This window comes from Delphinus delphis, chromosome 6 (assembly GCF_949987515.2).
Source record: "Delphinus delphis chromosome 6, mDelDel1.2, whole genome shotgun sequence".
Classification (NCBI taxonomy): Eukaryota; Metazoa; Chordata; class Mammalia; order Artiodactyla; family Delphinidae; genus Delphinus; species Delphinus delphis.
In genome coordinates this window covers 34486396-34505596 of record NC_082688.1, presented here as the reverse complement: position 1 = coordinate 34505596, position 19201 = coordinate 34486396, and the positions used below count along the sequence as shown (strand labels likewise).

The window sequence follows — 19201 nt, the reverse complement described above, 5'->3', positions numbered from 1 at the left end:
GAGGCTTGGGCATCAGTGTTTTGTTTCGCTTTTAATGGATTGTTTTTGGCCGTGCCACATGGCTCGTGAGATCTTAGTTCCCCAACCAGAGATTGAAGCCATGCCCTCAGCAGTGAAAGCACAGACTCCTAACCACTGGACCGCCAGGGAAGTCCCAGTGTCAGTGTTTCTGTAAGCCCCCTGGTGATTATAACATAGAGCCAGACTGAGCAACCCCTCTCTAAATCTCTTCCTCCTCCAAGATAGAAATCATAGTCAGGTACATGTCACATGGGTGTGAGGAGCCTGAAACGAGGTAATCCATGGTAAGTGTTCAGCACACAGTAAGCCCTCAGTAAATATTAATTATTATTATACTTCAATCTAGACAGGTGGATCATCTTTCATCATCATCATCTTTCAGTGTCCCCTACTCTATCCCTTTTCAAAATTTTCAGGATAAATAGAAAGGCCCAGTAGATCACTAACATGATGACATTTTCAGGTACACTTAAACCAAGCATTTCAAACTCCAGGGAGACACAGACGCGGTCTAATCAGAGGTCTCTCTGGCTTTGTGGGAATCCAGTGCCACACAGGGCAGTGTCACCTAGGTGAGTGTCTCACTCCCAGCATTGCCTTAAGGTTGCAAGAAGTGACCCATTTATAAATATTCTGGATGGAAAGGACCTGTCTGGCAAGCAGACCAGTAGTTTTAAAAAATCCTTCAGGTTTTAAGACCAAGAGCTTGATTTACAATGGACTCAAGGGCTGCCTCGAAGGGGTGCCTTCCAGTTTTCAAAAATAATTGCTTTTCTTCTTCTGTGCTCCTCAGAGCTCTTCAGGCAGAGGGAGAAACAGTTTCCTAACTGGAGAGAGCTTTGGGAATGGAACCCAGCGGCTACAAGCCCTGGGAGCAGGAATCAGGGAACAAGCAAGGGCAGACCCAGGTTTTGTGGGGCCTGAGGCCTATACGTTACGGGTGGGGTGAGGCGCTCTCTGCCACACCTGGGGCTCTGGGAAGCAGAACCGATGATGGTGATTATAAAGAGATAATGATTAAACAGGTTGGCAAACGTTGCTTGGTGAATAAACCACCTGCCCCAGTATAGCTGTTCCTTTGTCCCCGCTTGAGGTCTGAGACGGGCTGAGGTGGAAGGCAACCAGAGATTCCAGCTGGAAGATTGTTCTGCCCCCTAGTTACCCCTCTTTGTTTTGATTTTGCTTGAAAACAAGATTGAATTATCCTTTTTTCCCCTCTGGGTGTTACAAGTCAGGAAGCCTGTTAAATAAACATACCTATTAAAGGCACTGATCTGTCCCCAGCATGCAGTTAATTGCAGCTCCAAGGCCACAGATGTAGTGGCTTTCAGATGTGGAGGTTGCCTCTTGGTGCTACTCTACCCTGCCCTGGCCTGCTGCGGTCTTCTTGCCTGGCTCGGGGTAAGTCCCTGTCCCTCTCTGGGATCCAGTCTCCTGTCCCATATAATCAGGGTGACAATACTATGAATTCATAGTCAACCCATCACAGTGATGAACCCCTTTGGCGCAAGCCCTAAATGACAAGGCAGGGCTCATTTTCAGCTGAAAAGCATAGTATTGCCGTATGGGTACTTTAATATAAAACGATCACCTACTACTTTGTAAGCAGCCGATGTCTAAGCCCCCAAGAGCCCACCTCCACTCTGACCTCCCAGCCCCTGCCCTGGGACCCCGCCCCACCCCAAACCTCCCCATGATTCAGCATCTAGAGGAATAATGCCTGGCCGAGTGAGGGGGACCCAAGGACTGGCCATAGAAAAATTACAGCCAGGCTCACGTACATTGTCAGTGCTGGATGTTCTGTTAGTTAACATTTGGAAGAGCATGCCTGGGCCCCTCCACGGACTCAAGCACTTCCCAGTCTTGATATTGTCTCTCTGAGGAGCCTCTCCCACCCTTTGCATCCCAGAGTGGGGCCCAGTTTGTGGAAGAACCTGAGTGCAGCTGGGAATGAAGCCACCTCCCAGCCAGGGACCCGTGATCTGTCTACCCACCCTCCTTTCTGGCAGGTCATCTGGTCCAAAAAGTTGGCCTTGAGAGGACAGAGCAGGCCAGCTGTCCTCCAACCCCATGGAGGACTCTCACCAGACCAGGTAGAGGCCACGTTCCCTGGTTCCTGCTCCTGAGTCACTTTATACTGCCCCTTCCTCATGAATATTCCCAGACCCCTCTACCCAGGGGCATAGCTGGGAAGGACCACAGAGAGCTACAGAGACCCTGGAACTGCCTCAGGGGTCACCAGGGTGTGGGGGTCAGCAAGCTACTCCTCTTTACCTGGCTTGACATTGGCCTTTTGTATAAAATTTCCCCTCAGTGTGTGGACCGTTAGGCCCAGAGGGCACATAGTGAGGCAGGCCTCTGGCCCCCCCAGCCACATGAGATGCCACTGCATCTCATGTCCTCTCTCCTCTGTGGTTCCATCGTCCTCATTGTGCAGACACATCACTCTGTTCTGGGGAAGGAATATTCCATGAACCATACATAACCCATATGAACAGATGTACAATGGGAAACACCTTCCTTATTCCAATTTCACCAACCTGCAGCCAATGCCTTAATCAGCCTATCTGAAAAGGTTGTTTAAATACCACACCTGACACCAGGTGAACAGTAAATAAGACTGTGGCACTTGTGGGTTCTTATTATGGTTGCTGGTCCAACCCCCTCCTCCCCATGAATTGATTCCCTGAAGGACCTGGAGAAGCCCTTTTGCCTCTCTGGGCCTCAGTCTCCCCATCTGTACAACGGTGAGGTTGAAGCTCTAACAGCCCCCTTGTTCCCTGATCTGTCCCTGATTTTATAAGGCCAGGGGCAGGATTAGCCATCATGGGAATCCTCTCTGCTAGGGCCTGCTCCTCCTGGATGACACACTGAGGCAGATACATGGCAGGATCTTTAGAATCAGATTTGAAGAGGAGAGTCTCAACCTGGGTCAGTCACCTCCAGTAGCTTTTGGGGTGCTTAAGAGAGTGGCATTCAAATTCAAACTTCGCAATTCCAGATGTACTACTTACTAGTGAATCATTTTCTCCTCTCAGCCTCAGTGTCCTTAGCTGTCAAAGAAATTGATAACACTTGTCTTCACAGCAGAAGGGTCTGTAGACTCCTAGTTATCCCATGTCTTGTCTTTCACAGTCACAGAAATGGAAGCCCTCAAAATGACCACCCAAAATAAAAACTACTTTCCCAGCCTCCTTTGCAGCTAGTTGTACCATGTGACTAAGTTCTCGTCAGTGGGATGAAAGCATAAGTGTTTGGGGGCAGCTTTGGGGGCCCGTCCTTTAAGCAGCTGGCATGCATTCTTTGCCTTTTTGTCTTCGTCCCTCCCTCCATCCTGCCGCCTGAAATCTGGATGTGGTAGCTACCATTTTGAACGATGAAGACAATGCTTACTGCTAAGATTGACCAAATCATGAATTGGAAGGGGCAGATATCCTTGAGGATCATTTATCACCTTCCTAGACTGCTTACCTCTGGGCTTACTTTACTTATTTAGAGAAATCAACTCCCATTTTGCCACTGTTATTAGAGTTTCTGTCACTCAGAGCGAAACCTAATCCTCACTCACTGCCGTGGGATCTGATGAAATTAGAAGGTTCTCTCTAACCAAGGCACCCTCCTGCCTTAAAGTCCTTCTGTGCCTTCTCAGGATAACATTGAAACTCCTTAGCATGACATTTAAGACCCTTCGTGATTTGTCCCCTCTAACCCCTCCAGCCTTGGCTCTCTCACTGCTCCCCACCCTGCGCATCATACTGCAGGCACCGGCCAGCAGGAGCTACTCACAGCTCCCTGACACCAAGCCACCACTCACCTCTGGCCTTTAGCACATGCAACTCTGTCTTCCAGAAATGCCATCTCTCCCCTGGCCCTTTTCAGTTTTCAAGATTCAGCCCAAGTATCACCTCCTCCAGGAAGCCTCCCCAGACCTTCCCAGGCTTTGTTTTGCTCCGTTTCTTGTTTCTCTTTCCTCCACCGCGTGAGAGACGCACACCAGTTTCTGTGTCTGTCTGCCTCCCCAGTCTGTGGGTGGCCTGAGGATGCGGATGGTGTCTGGTTCATCTGTGCACTGCCAGGGCCTCTGTGACAGGGTTGTCAGTAACAGGAGTTGAGTGAGGGAGGGATAATGGGAGGCAGATGCTTGCCAATGTGGAAACTGCTGGGCCTGGTGAGGGCTGTGCTGAGGGAATAGTCTTTGAAGCAGAGAGAACTGACTCGAGACAGAGGTGAAAGTCAAGGGCATCCTGAGCAGCTGTTCATCCCTGCTGCCCTACTCTGGTCACCTAGGAGCTGGATACTGCTGGATCCAAGATACCCTGGTGCATTCGTTGGCAGATCTGCACTATGTATCGTTAACGGTGGGGCAGCATTTCAGGATCACTCAATCAGAAAGTGTGTGAAGATACACTTGGCCCCTGCCAACTCTTTGCACTTCAATCGTTGCCTCATTATGGCCCAGAACCAGCAAAGATAACAGGAAGGGAAAGTCAGTTGAATGGGTTTCATAAGTAACATGCATTTGGAGTCCAAAGTTTGTGGTCCAAGGACTCTGCTAACAATGAACATTATTTAGCAGCTTTACTAGAACTTTCTGGGGCCCTGATCACCTAATGGCCCTTTCGTTCATCTCATATCCCCTCCTTTTATAGTGGAGAAGACCAAGGCCAAGAGAGAGGAAGTTGCCCAAGGTCACAGGGAGAGGCTGGTGAAGGGACCAGGAGCCAGGCTCTCACTCCAACCCTCATGCCCTTTGCACAACCCTTGCCCGTTCTGTGATTGCTGTCCAATAATTAACTGTGGATTTAGAAAGACATGGACTTCTTGGAGCCATTCATGAGGGTCATGAAGGGACAGATCCATTATACAGAGTCTTCGAACCAGGAAGATACATCCTATTGATGTGGTAACATAATCTTTTCTTATTTTTTTAAAACTTTTACTATGAACAAATTTAAATATACACAAAAATAGAGAGAGAGAGAGAGAGAGAGAGAGAGGGAGAGAGAGAGAGAGAAAGAAAGAGAGAGTATAATGAATCCTCTGTGCCCATCAGCAGCCAGCTTAATAATTATCAGCGCCTGCTGTTCTTGGTAATATAACTTGGTAACATAACTTTTCCCCAGGAAACTAGAGGAGATACGTGCTCCAACCAATATGATCTTTTCAAATTGCACACGGGATCGGGATCGTGTTAACTGACCTCCTTCTTCCTCAAAAGTCTAATAGGATTCTCTGCTGTCAAAAAGAAGACAGAGCAGGGCTCCCACCCTGCCCTAGACAGCCTATCTCTTGACTTCTTTTAAGTGAGGGAAAGATACACTTCCCTTTTCTTTAAGCCACTTTTATTTTGGGTTTCCTCTTACGTCAGTAGTTCACAAGTGTAGCTACATATTAGAATCAACAGAGGAACTTCAAAACAAAAAATGAAACAACAATAAAAACCAGACAACGCAGTACAACACTGAGGGAATTCCAGTTCAGTTGGTCTGGAGTGTTTCTCAGGCATCAGTGTTTTAAAAAGCTTTCCAGGTGATGCTAACACACAGACACAGTTGAGAACCTCTGTTTAATCATATGTGCCTGAACTGATTCTGGTACATGGCTCAGCTGAAAGGTCATCTTCTCCCAAGAAGTCCCAGGAGAAGGAAATCTGGACTCCCTCTTTGTGCTTCTACAGAGCTGGGTGCTAATCTCTATTAGAGGTATATGGCAGTTTATTTTTATTTTATTTTATTTTTATAAATTTGTTTATTTTATTTATTTATTTTTGGCTGTGTTGGGTCTTTGTTGCTGCGCGCAGGCTTTCTTTAGTTGCGGTGAGCAGGGGCTCCTCTTTGTTGTGGTGCGCGGGCTTATTGCGGTGGCTTCTCTTGTTGCAGAGCATGGGCTCTAGAGCGCAGGCTCAGTAGTTGTGGTGCACGGGCTAAGTTGCTCCGCAGCATGTGGGATCTTCCCAGACCAGGGCTCGAACCCAGGTCCCCTGCACTGGCAGGCAGATTCTTAACCACTGCACCACCAGGGAAGCCCTATATGGCAGTTCAGTACATTCATTTTGTTTGGGTCAGTCTCCCTGCTGTCTCCAGGTGGTACCATGTGTGCCTGGGCCAGGGGTCAGAGTTCTTAACTGGGCCTCCAAAATTGTGCATGGCCCATGCCTCCAGCCTCTTCCAGAACCATTCACCCCTTTGCGCTTCCCACTTCTGCCCACTTGTCTTTTCCCAGTTCTTTGAATGCATCTTGACCCCTCCCACCTCCAGGCCTGGGCACACGCCTGTCCCTATTACCTGCAGTTTAACCTGCCTCTTCATCCAGTTGGGCCCTCCTTGTCTTTCAGATCTCATCCTCTATCCTTGCTACTCAGAGCTGGGCTTGGTACTAGCAGCACTGGCATCACTGGGCAACTTAGACACGCAGAACAGAAGGCATTTATAGTTACCAAGGTTTAACAAGGTCTCCCAAATATGTAGAATGCAGCTATGATGGGTAGTTCTGACTCAAAAATATGATTGGGGTGAAGGCAGGAGAAGGGGGTGCTGTTTTTAGAAGAAAGGAATGTTGGGCAGACAAAAGAAATGATGTCCACCATAATGATGGAGTGTCTACACAACAGAACACTGTCGACCACCTGGCCTGCTCCAGCTAGGCCAGAGGCCGTAATCCCAAATGCCTACAAGGCCTATAGATTGAGTGAATCAATGTATTAGTTTCCATTTGTTAGCTGTACCAAATTATCACAAATTTAGTAGCTTAGAACAACACAAACTTTATCTTGCAGTTCTGGGGGCTCAGAAGTCTGAAATGAGTGTCACTGGGCAAAATTAAGGTGTTGGCAGAGACCCATGTTCCTTCTGGAGACACTAGGGGAGAATTGTTCCCTTGCCTTTCCCAGCCACTTGCATTCTTTGGCTTGTGGCTGCATCACTCTAACCTCTGCTTCCATCATCGTATCTTCTCTGATGTTGACATTCCCGTCTCCCTTTGATGAGGACCCTTGTGATTACATTGGACCCACCCATATGATCCAGGATCATCTCCCTACTTCAGGATCCTTAACTGCAGACATCCATGTGCTGCCACAACGTCTGTTTCCATCCCAGTGTTATTTGTGTGTTTGTGTGAGAGTCTCGATTCTAGTCGGAACTCAGACACTCATTCTCCTGTGTGACATTGGGCAAGTCCCTCTCCCTTTCTGGATTTCAGTTTCTTCAACCATGAACTGAGGTGTAGAGGGAGGGAACAAACAAGGAAGCCAGGCAGGTGGGAGGGAAACAGTTTGTGGTAAAGACTCAGGGCTTCTTTGGTTTGACAACATTCAGACTTAGTTCATGTTCACAGACTGTAAATTTAGCCGAGTGTAGAGGTTCACGTAGGAGAAAAAGAGCGGGAGAGGTATATTTTGGGTTGCTTTTACATGCATCTTTATTTTTATTTTTTATTTTTTTTTTTGCATCTTTATTTTTAAACTTCCATTTCTTGCACCTCCCTTGGTGTCTTGACCCCGTCTTCCATATTCTGTTCAAATGCAGAGAATGGAGGCACCTGCTATGTTCATTGTAGAATCAATGCCCAGGGAAGCTGGCATGTCTTTTTGTTTGGAATCTGTCTGATCCATTCATTATCTCAGAGCCTGGAATCTTCTCCAGCAACTTCCTAGACATCCAAGGCTTCAAAACCCTGAAAGAGAGATATAGCTTCTCTTTCCCCACCAGGCCAGTGTAAACACATCCCTGGGTGACATTCTTTGCTGACAATGACCTGACTATGGCTTGTGTTATCTCATTATTCCCCTTCAATCCTTTCAGTCCAAACACTCACAGTGGCTCCAGGCCCAACTTGCATTCTAGAGGCCTGGATCATTTTTTGCCAATTAAAAAGATGAATCTAAAACATTCCTTCTGCAGAAATAATCTGTGCCTTTTACCCTGAGCCATTGCACATTCATCCGTCTCTCTAAACCATAAATGTCAAGCACTGTGGAAGGTTTTAAGTTTTAAAATTTTTGGATGCTTTTACAAATGCCTTGCAACAGGACTACCTTCTGGTGCCAGCCACAGCTTATGAAGTGTCAAGGGTGGGTCTTCTGGATGGACTCTAGATACAGACAAAGCATTCACTTGATAAGTCCCTTTCTTAAAACCACCCATGATGGAGTCATAGAATCCCAAAGACCACTTAGGCTGCTGTTTCCCAAATATAGTTGTGCATCAGAAGCATATGGGGAACTTAAAAAATTCCTGGATCACAGCCAACATCTAATAATTTAGAATCTCTGAAGGTAAGCCCAGGGAGATTATAAAGTTTTGCTTTTTTTTTTTTTTTTTTTTTTTTTAATGCTCCCCAGGCAATCCTGATGCACAGCTACATTTGGGAACCACTGGTCTAGTTCAGTCCTTATCTGGTATTCTCCTCTATAGGATTTTGCCAAGTGGTTTTATATCCCTCCTTGTACTCCTCCAGTGATGGGGGACTGACTGCCTTTCAAGGCAGCCCCTCCCACCCATCCTTAGCCAGCTCTGCTTTGTCATGAAGTTCTTCCTCTGACCCCGTTAACTTCCTCTCATGGGTCTGGCTCTGTCTTCTAGGGCCCCACAGACTACGTCTGTTTTTACCCTTTGGAGATTTGGAGGGTGAAATCCTGTCCCTTGAGCTCTGAGGGATGGATATGCCCAGTTCCTTCAGCTGCTTCTCACAGGACGCAGCCTCTCCCAAGGGGGTCACTTCTTGTTTGCTGCTGGCCTCTCACACCTGCCACAGCTTTCCAAGTGGTCTGACCATATGAAGACTGACTGATACTTGCTTTGTCATAGACTCACTGCCTCTTATCAATGAGGCCTGTTAATAGTTGACCAAATAATCCTTAAGTTAATCTACCAAGGAGTGCCATGCCAAGTGCCCAAGGGGTGCTAGGCTGGCCATGTGCTGTGTGGGCCACATGGTTGCTGGGAAAACATGAACATAGATGTGGCAAGACACAAGATGTAGTGCTTTTAGTGAAGAACTAAATTTCGCCTCAAGGACTGTGAACATCCTAAGGATGACATGGTAACAAAAGATTGCATAGAGATGTAGCTTAAGGAAAGAATCATGTGAATTAGTCAGGTTCAACAGGAAAATGTGAATACTCTAAATATGTGGAGAGGTAAAGAGTTAATACAGACATTGGGTGCTGACAGAATTGCTGGAAGGGCCAGAGGGAGGGAGAATCAGGGAGGACTCGACCTTCAGGACTGATGCCCAGAACGAGATGGATGTGGCCCACCAGCGTTGTTACTATCTGAGGCCACCTCTGGAGCTATTTAGCTCAAGACACACCCCTGCAGCCATGATTCAAAGAGCAAGGGAACAGGTAGCTGGAGTCAAGGAGCTGCAGTTGCAGTGGCCACCCCACACCCAGGAAGCTGGAGAAGGATGCAGAAAATCCTCATGTTTCTGCCATCATGCTAGTGATGACCCAAGGGGGCAGGACAATACCCTCCACCTTCCACATGTGACAGGGGTACTGCTAATCGGCACCACTGAGTTCACATCCAGAACTCTAGCTGCAAACAAGGCTGTGAAACAGCTTGTAGCTTCCCAACGTCTCCAACCAGAAGGAGGGTGCAGTGTAAGCGAAGTGACTGAGAGATGCAGGTTCTGGATTTAGCTTCCTTTATGGCAACAACAAGGTGGAGACAATCTAAATGTCCATCAACAATCCACCCTACCATGGAATTTTACACCACCCCGGAGAGGAGGATGTTGTCTTTTAATTAGTGACATGAGAAAATGTTCATAATAAATTGCTGTTAAAAAAAAAAAAAGGTAGCAAAATAGAGGTTACCATATGATTTCATTTTTATTAAAAGAATTTTTGAAAAATGCAGAGGAAAAAATACCAGCAAGGTGAATGGCAACTTTGGGGTGAAAGGATTGAAAGTAATATGTTTTCTTCTTTTATCCTTTTCTGTGTTTTCCAAGCTTTGTACATTGCACATATACTCTTTATGTCCTTTAAAAAAAATGCAGCTTTTAAAAACACATATAAAATCAACTGGGAAAAAGAGCAGAGAGAGTGGAAGACAGTCAAATTAGTGAAACAAGGAAAAAGCAGAGAGAGAGGGGAGACCCAGAAGGGGTTAAGGAGAAGTTCAAATGATGGTAACCTAACAAGGCGCCTCGTGTTGCGAGAAAGGAAGAATACAATTGGGGTCCAGTCTCCGATTGCTGTGTGACCTGTGAACTCCTACCCATTCGGGCCTTAGGACTCCAGCTCTGAGCGGCGATGCGAGAGGAGAGCGCTGGCGTGTTGCGGGATACCCCGCGGGTACGGGGCGCTGGGACGTGGGAAAGGTGGGGCGCTCCCCACCCCCAGTCCCATCACCCCAGTCCCAGCAGCCCCAACACGCCTGCGCCCGGAGGGAGGAGCTGCCTTAGCAGCGGGGCTGGAAGTCGGCGGCGCGCCAGGCGCAGGCGGAGCCTCATTGGTGGCTGAGCCCCGCCACTGCGCGGAGGCGGGGCCTGCGGCAAGCGCCCAGCTAGAGGCCAGGCTAGACCTGTGAGAATCCGAACCTGCACCGGAGCGCGAGCGCCAACCTGCTGCAGGTAACTGGCGCCCTTCCCACTCGGCCCCCCGGGCAGGCCGCAGCTCCCCTTCCTGCAGTGGAGGCTTCCTCTCTGGGTCTCGGCTTCTCCACGTGGTGGCCGGCCTTTCTGCCCCGGAGGCGTGCACTGTAGGAACCTCTTCACGCTTCCCACCCCTCCTTACGCACCCAGGTATCGGGGTGGCGCCTTATCGCCCCGTGGACTCACACCCTCGAAATCTTCCCGGGTTAGCTCGGCCTCATCGCTCCCGCCCACCGGGCCTACTGGGCCCCTGACTGGTAGCTGAGAGGCCAGGACACGCACTCTCTCCCCGCAGAAAGGGTGAGGTGGGAGCCACCCGGTCCTCGATGACCCAGAAGGTCCGGTCCTTGGCACATTGGGCGCTAATAGTGGGAACTGTAAGAAATTGTCCGTAGTACGGAAGAAACACAAAGCTAGGGCTGTGGGAATCCAGCCTGAGGCTCCTATTCTTAATTGCTGCGTGTCCTCAGTGAGTCCCAGAACCTCTCTGATCCCCAGCTTTCTTCCACAATGAGGGTCATCAGGGCTGCTGGAAGCCTCGGTGAGTTAACTACTGAGAAGGTGGCCTAGAAACTGCAAAGCATGGTGTGCTTTGAGCAGTCCTCTTCCCATATGCAGCTGGAGGCCCAATGCACACCCCACGTAGGCCTCTAGAGTAGAAACAGCCTTGGCTGGGCGTGAAAGCAGGCTTGCCATTCTTGGTCTGTGACCACCCCTCCTGCCATTTGAACCCTTGCACCACCACCCCATGGATTAGTGACCCCGCATCCCCCTTATCCTGACCTCCCCTGGGACCCCTCCTTCCTCAGACCCAGGCCTGTTGGACCCAAGGCTGCTTCTGTCCCAGCATGGGGCAGAGTCCTGAGCAGAGTGGACCTGTGTGCACCCCTGACAGTTCTGCTGGCTCAGCTTCTTCCCAAGGGATGGCTTCCTGGGCAGCACTGGTTTGCGTGGGGCCAGGGACCTGGGTGGAGTCTTGTTTTCCTGGATGAGTTCTCTGCTCCTTTCCCTCCCCAGTGGCAGAGGGTGTGTGTGCTGGGGTAGGGCAGGTGCAATTCCTTTTGGGGGCTGGTGGGGTAAGGCTCAAGAAAGACAGCAGGAGTGGAGGGATTGATGTCCTAGCTGGAGAGTAACTGCTTTAATGAATCTAGGAAATGTATATACCATTTAAATTACATTGAATACATTATATAGACTGTTTAAATGTTATAGTTGTTTTAATAAAGTCTACACTGTTTTCAGAGTTGTAGGCAAGAGTAAACAGAGCCTTCTTTCCAGCTGCCGGACTCACTGCACTCCTGGGAAAGCTGAAGCCAGTCCCCCGGGGGGACTGGGCTGGGATGGTTTCTGAGGGTGCCGCCAGCTCCGATGACCTGGGTGGGCGTGCCAGGCTTTTCATACGCACGACCCCATTCAGCATTCAACAACTCTGGCTCTGAGTCCCTTGGGGTTTTACTCTACCCGTAGGTCAGTTAAACAGCCTTAGTAAACAGCCTTTGTGGATACTTTGATGTTTCCTCTGTCTGTCATTTAATAACTACCCACTGAGCAGCTACTCTGTAGCCAACGTAATTCTAGGTATCAGGGACATAGCAATGAATGAAACAGGAAAAAAAGTCCCTGCCCTCATGGAGCCCAATTTGTTGGGGAGAGGCAGACAATAAACATAGAAGCATGTACATATACTATTTGGTATGTCAGATGGGGGAAGATAGAGCACAGTATGGGGGAGAGAGAGTCCTGGGGCTGAGGAAAGTTGCAGTTTTATAAAGGGTGCTCAGGGAAGGCCTTACTAAGAAGGTGACATTTGAGCGAAGACCCAGAAGAGGTGAAGGAGTGAGCAAGAGGCTAGATCGGACATGACAGAATTGAACCAGAGAGTTCTTCAGGGCTTCTGTAGCCCTTGTGATCCGTGTTTTCAGAGGTGACACCCCTTTATGCTAGAATCTTGGAACATCTGAGCTGATGGGCCTTTGGGGGACCCCTGCTTCCCTCTCCGTGTTCACCCTGGCTCCTGTCCCCCTCCAGAGTACTCAGCATGCTGCGCTTCCTGGTGCCCCGGCTCTTTTGCTTGCGCCGTCTGGCCGCCCCGTACTCCTCAGCAGCAGCCCTCCCCAGCCCCATCCTGAACCCTGACATCCGCTACAACCAGCTGTTCATCAACAATGAGTGGCAAGATGCGGTCAGCAAGAAGACCTTCCCAACAGTCAACCCTGCCACGGGGGAGGTCATCGGCCACGTGGCTGAAGGGGACCGGGCTGACGTGGATCGGGCGGTGAAAGCAGCCCGGGAGGCCTTCCAGCTGGGGTCTCCATGGCGCCGGATGGATGCCTCAGAGCGGGGCCGGCTGCTGAACCGCCTGGCTGACCTAGTGGAGCGGGATCGTGTCTACTTGGCCTCACTGGAGACCCTGGACAATGGGAAGCCTTTCCAGGAGTCTTATTTCTTGGACCTGGATGAGGTCATCAAGGTATACCGGTACTTTGCTGGCTGGGCTGACAAGTGGCATGGCAAGACCATCCCCATGGATGGCGAGCATTTCTGCTTCACCCGGCACGAGCCTATTGGCGTCTGTGGCCAGATAATCCCGTGGAACTTCCCCTTGGTCATGCAGGGCTGGAAGCTGGCCCCGGCACTTGCCACGGGCAACACTGTGGTCATGAAGGTGGCAGAGCAGACCCCCCTTTCTGCCCTGTACTTGGCCTCCCTCGTCAAAGAGGCGGGCTTTCCCCCTGGGGTGGTAAACATCGTCACAGGCTATGGCCCAACAGCAGGAGCGGCCATTGCCCATCACATGGATATCGACAAAGTTGCCTTCACTGGCTCCACCGAGGTGGGCCACCTGATCCAGAAGGCGGCCGGCGAGTCCAACCTCAAGAGAGTCACCCTGGAGCTGGGTGGGAAGAGCCCGAGCATTGTGTTGGCCGATGCCGACATGGACCACGCCGTGGAGCAGTGCCACGAAGCCCTGTTCTTCAACATGGGTCAGTGCTGCTGTGCCGGTTCCCGGACCTTCGTTGAAGAATCCATCTATGATGAGTTTCTCGAGAGAACTGTGGAAAAAGCTAAGCAGAGGAAAGTTGGGAACCCCTTTGAGCTGGACACCCAGCAGGGGCCCCAGGTGGACAAGGAACAGTTTGAACGAATCCTGGGCTACATCCAGCTTGGCCAGAAGGAGGGGGCAAAACTTCTGTGCGGTGGGGAGCGTTTTGGAGAGCGAGGCTTCTTCATCAAGCCCACGGTCTTTGGTGGTGTGCAGGATGACATGAGGATTGCCAAGGAAGAGATCTTCGGGCCTGTGCAGCCTCTGTTCAAGTTCAGGAAGGTGGAGGAGGTGGTGGAGAGGGCCAACAGCACCAGGTACGGCTTGGCTGCTGCTGTGTTCACCCGGGACCTGGACAAAGCCATGTACTTCACACAGGCGCTCCAAGCTGGGACGGTGTGGGTAAACACCTACAACGTTGTCACCTGCCACACGCCATTTGGAGGCTTTAAGGAATCTGGCAATGGGAGGGAGCTGGGGGAGGATGGGCTTAAGGCCTACACAGAGGTGAAGACAGTCACCATCAAGGTTCCTCAGAAGAACTCGTAAGAACGGCTGCCAGGGAGCGCCAACTCTAGTCCCAGGATGCCAAAACCACTTACCAGTGGTTGCCAAACAGTTTTTTAGCCACGGACCCCCTTTATTTGTTCCAGATGAATACTTAGAGGAACCTCAACAAATCAAGCAATTAAAATGAGAGCTGCTCTAGTTAAAGCAGGGATGGGGGCTGGGCTCAGAGCCCTGTCCACCTGCACTCCAGCCCCCTTGGTGGCCCTGTGTTACTTCCATGAAACCTTAGGAGTCTCAGAAAGACAGAGTAAGAAACACTGATCCAGACCATGGCTCTCAGTTCTTCTTACTGATCCAAGGACTTCCCGGTGGATTAACTGATGTCTTAGTGGGTAGACTCATCTCAGACATGGGATTGGAAGGCATTAGGAGTTTTAAGCTAGACCCCATAATCTTGGCCCCCTTCTTCAGTGACGTACCCTAAAAATCAAGGCTGCTTTTCTTTTTCTAAGTACCAGTTGCTGACTCGTTTGCTTGCTTGCATTGCTTCATTTTGCTACTGATTGTCCTTAATTTGAGGGAAGGGGTAGACAGAAGATGCATTTATATAACCATTCACTTAAAATAAGCTCAAACAGGGGCTTCCCTGGTGCCGCTGTGGTTGAGAGTCTGCCTGCCGATGCAGGGGACACGGGTTCGAGCCCTGGTCTGGGAAGATCCCACATGCTGCGGAGCAACTTAGCCCATGCACCACAACTACTGAGCCTGCGCGTCTGGAGCCTGTGCTCCGCAACAAGAGAGGCCGCAATAGTGAGAGGCCTGTGCACTGCGATGAAGAGTGGCCCCAGCTTGCCGCAACTAGAGAAAGCCCTCGCACAGAAACGAAGACCCAACACAGCCATAAATAAATAAATTAATAAAAAATAAATAAAATAAGCTCAAATAGCTCTAATGTCCATCAACTAATGAGTGGATAAACAAAATGTTTCTATGGAATATTTCTTATACTGTTCAGCCTTAAAAAGGAAAGAAGTACTGACACATGCTACAACGTGGGTGAACCTTGAAAGCATTATGCTAAGTGAAAGAAACCAGACGTACAAGGCCACATATTGTATGATTCCATTTATATGAAATATCCAGAGTCCATAGAGACAGAAAGTATACTAGTGGTTGCCAGGGGCTGGGGGAGGAGGGAATGGGGAATAGCTGCTAATGGCTATAGGATTTCTTTTGGGGAGGTTTTGAAATGTTCTGGAGTTAGTGTTGATGGTTGTACAACTTTGTGAATATACCAAAACGCGCTGAATTACATACTTTAAAAGGGTGAATTTTATATGTGAATTAATTTCAGTTAAAAATTAAACTCACACATTCTGTTTGCAAATCAATTTTGTATCAATATTCTTTTGCTGCTGAACATTTTACAGAGTCTTGGGGATGGAAGGGACCCCGATAGTCAGAAGTCCCCTCCATAATATTTCTAGTTTTGATTTTGTTTTCTCACACCTGAGTGACAATGTGCAACTTTAAGACCCACAGAGAAAAGTGCTGGGTCCTGCCTAAAACCAGTTTATTTCAGCTCTCATTTCAAGGCTTCTGCTGGCATTGTCCCTCCAACCCTCACCAATACACACCAGCCCTCAAGCCAAGCTCAGCGTCAGGGCCATCCTGACACGCTAGGGTTTGGGGAATTTCAAACCTGAGAGTTCAGTTTGTTTGTTGTTAGTCTCACAACTCCATTCCGCAGCTGATGGGAGTGAGACCAGGTCAGCCAGACCCCGATTCAGAAGCAGAATGCTGATCCTCTCTCTCCTTGTCTTCCATCTTTCTAGACCATGCTGCTCATGACTCACCATACTTTTAGGTCCACTCAGCCTTGTGAATGCACCCGCCCACCCCGTCATCTCTTTAACACCCCATTATCTCACCTAGGCATTGAAACGATTTTGTTCAGTATCTTACCTTGGAGTTGGCCTGAAACTGCTTCCTGAGGACTCAGGGTCTGTTTGGTCCCTTCATCTCGCCTTCCTAGGATCTCCTTTCTACACCATTTGTCTAAGGCTGGGGTGACCCTGACTGCCCCGCAAAGTGCACATTTTACCTAGTTTTCTTGGAGGCTATTGGCACTTTCCAACATCTCAATGTTTTAACAAATTCATTCCTCATTTGCTTCTCAATACTTCTAAACCGGACTTCCCTGGTGGTGCGGCGGTTAAGAATCCGCCTGCCCGTGCAAGGGACATGGGTTCAAGCCCTGGTCCGGGAAGATCCCACATGCCGCGGAGCAACAAAGCCCGTGCGCCACAGCTACTGAGCCTACGCTCTAGAGCCCACGAGCCACAACTGCTGAGCCCGTGTGCCACAACTACTGAGCCTGTGCTCTAGGGCCTGCGTGCTGCATCTACTGAGCCCGCGAGCCACAACTACTGAGCCCTTGTGCCACAACTACTGAAGTGTGCATGCCTAGAGCCTGTGCTCCACAACAAGAAAAGCCACCGCAATGAGAAGCCTGTGCACCGCAATGAAGAGTAGCCCCTGCTCGCCACAACTAGAGAAAGCCCGCGCACAGCAACCAAGACCCAACACAGCCAAAAGTAAATAAGTAAAAAATAAGTAAATTAAAAAAAAAATTTCTAAACCAAAGAGTTTTGTAGAGGGTGTCCCAGTATGGGGTGGGACTGGAAAAGGATAATCTTCTAGGTCCCTCATTTCAGTCCCTAAGATTCTGAGACTGAGGAGTCAAATAGGTCAGATTCCCAATCAGCTCAGCCCCCAAAATCCCTCTGTTCTCATCACCATTGCTCTGAATGTGGGGAAGTGTGAGCAGGGAGGCTGAACGGGGCATCATTACTGAGTGTGGACACTGCCTGCATGATGACTTCACTTGGTCATAGACGTTGCAATTCCGGGGCATCTACCCATTCGACAAACTTATACCAAGCACTTAGTTTGTCAGTCTCTATGCCTTACATGCCTTTGAAGTCTCACAATAATCCTATCAAGTAGGCAGTGGGTTACCCTTTTTTTCAGAGGAGGAAAGAGAAGCTGAGAGGTTTTGTATGCAGCTCATTTGGAGTAATTTTCCCATGTGCCTACACTATGGGCCAGGAGGAAGGTGTGATACTGTGATTTATAATGAGACATATATATTTGGTCTTCATGCATTTCTGGCACGGCTCCTAAAACCCTTGGAATTTCCTAAGTGATGAGAGTGATAAAGGTGTTTTTCGTTATGTTAATGAAGTGACTTTTGGGCCTTGTCCATCAGAAGCACAGGTGGACTTGTGGCTGGCATCTGAAGGGGGGGTGGAGCAACAACGACGACGGACGGACGGACGACAACAGTCTAGTAAGACTGACCCCTAAATGGGATTTGGGTATCTATCTATCTATCTCTGGGTAGTGTCAGAATTGAGTTGAGTTCTACTACCTGCTTGTGTCTGAGAATTGCTTGTTGGTATGGGGGACCCCCCCTTCTGAGCAACACGCACTTTGGAATTGGGTCCAGGAGACAGGGGAGGGGGAGGCAAACTAAGAGCACATATAATCAAACCCCGAAGCCTGGAGAGCCCACAGCAATGCCAAACAATCCCAAACACCCAACCCCTTTGCTGGAGCGGTCAGGCTGCTGCTCCATCACCCAGATGCCAGGCCACTTAAGAACCTCAGTTTGAGTTGGCTGTATTCTGGGTGTGAGGCTGCCCTCTGGTGGCCACTTTGTTAATTAATTTGAAGGCTAAGGTGCTGGCTCTAGGCAAGTTGTAGGGAAACAGAATTGAATGAGGCCGTCCCTGCCCTGCAGGGGCTCATGGTCTGGCAGGGGGATAATTACAGACCAAGGTGAAAAGTGATAAGTTTTAGTGAAAAGTGATAAGCTGTGATGAGTAGAAGTACAGAGACTGTAAGCTCACAGAAAGAAATAATATTAAGCACCCACAATGTTTGTAAAGCACCTACAATAATGTTTGTTATATCATTTAATGCTTCTGATTACCCTCAAGGCACTTATTATTATCATTCCATGCTTGATAAATAAACATGGAAGCCCAGCCATGTTCAGCTAGTAAGTGGAGCCAGGACTCAAATTCAGGTCTTCTGACTGCCCTCTGCACCCAGCTCAGCCCAAGGGAAAGGCCCAATGGCAGGAGCATGGGACTCTGCAGCATGAAAAGGAGGTAATCTGGCACAGGGATGCAGGAAGGGTATTCCTGGGAGAGGAAAGGGCATGGAGTCTGTGAGAGAGCACGGAGGGTGCAAGGAATGGTGTGAGGAAGGGAGAGACCTGGGAGGAGGCAGGGACTGGATGGGGAAGGGCCCTTACCCCTGCGAGGAAGGCCGCGTGTTGTCCAGCCACGAGGGTTTCAAGGGAAAGTGATTGGGTCATATTTTGGTTCCTAAAGCTGGCTCTGCTTCAATGTGCAGGATAGGTTGAGGGGTCAGCTTGGTGTGGGAGCCCACTCGGGACACTGCTGCCTATGCCAGGGATGCTGACCTGAACCAGGTGTGAGGGTGGGTGGGAGATCCTGAGAGCCAAGAGGTGGGCTTTGGGGTGTAGTGACAGACTGCTTGCAAGAGGAGAGTGAAAGTTAGGGTGACCCTGAATTCCTTGCTGGGATAACAAAGTGGGTGATTGTGCCCCCACTGGGAAAGGGAACCTAGCTGGAGGAGCAGGTTTGGGGACAAGGTAGTGAGTTTATTTATCTATTTGTTTGTTTATTCAGCACACTTCATTGAGTGCTGGCTATGTGCTGGGCAGTATTGTTGGTGCTGACGATACAGCAGGGAACTAAAGTCCTGCACATCCTCCCCATCAGGGGGAGGCTGACCATAAGCAAAATAAATGAAATATTTAGTCTGTCAGATGGTTAAGGTTATTAGGGAGAAAGGTCCTGCTGGGAAGGGGAATAGGGAATATGGGTGGGGTGGGGTAGGAATTGTTATCTTCAATAAGTGATAGACCATCTGAAGAGGTCCATCACTTAACAAAGGTCTCACTGAAGAGATGACAAAGGACTGAAAGAG

At 49.3% G+C, this 19201-nt stretch overlaps 1 protein-coding gene across 5 annotated transcripts in view; it reads left to right on the top strand.

The window, feature by feature from the left end:
* Positions 1–19201, top strand: part of ALDH1B1 (aldehyde dehydrogenase 1 family member B1) — a 273270-nt gene that overhangs the window by 247027 nt on the left and 7042 nt on the right. For 3 of the 5 annotated variants that reach the window (XM_060014485.1, XM_060014487.1, XM_060014484.1), the window contains one exon: positions 12652–15618. The exons of 1 other annotated variant lie outside the window; for it this stretch is intronic. In XM_060014485.1, the coding sequence (XP_059870468.1) occupies positions 12662–14215 (1554 nt within the window). In that variant the 5' untranslated portion in view covers positions 12652–12661 and the 3' untranslated portion in view covers positions 14216–15618. Of the gene's footprint in view, positions 1–10546; positions 10603–12651; positions 15619–19201 lie in introns of those variants that run through there. One more of the 5 variants, XM_060014486.1, reaches the window with a different exon arrangement.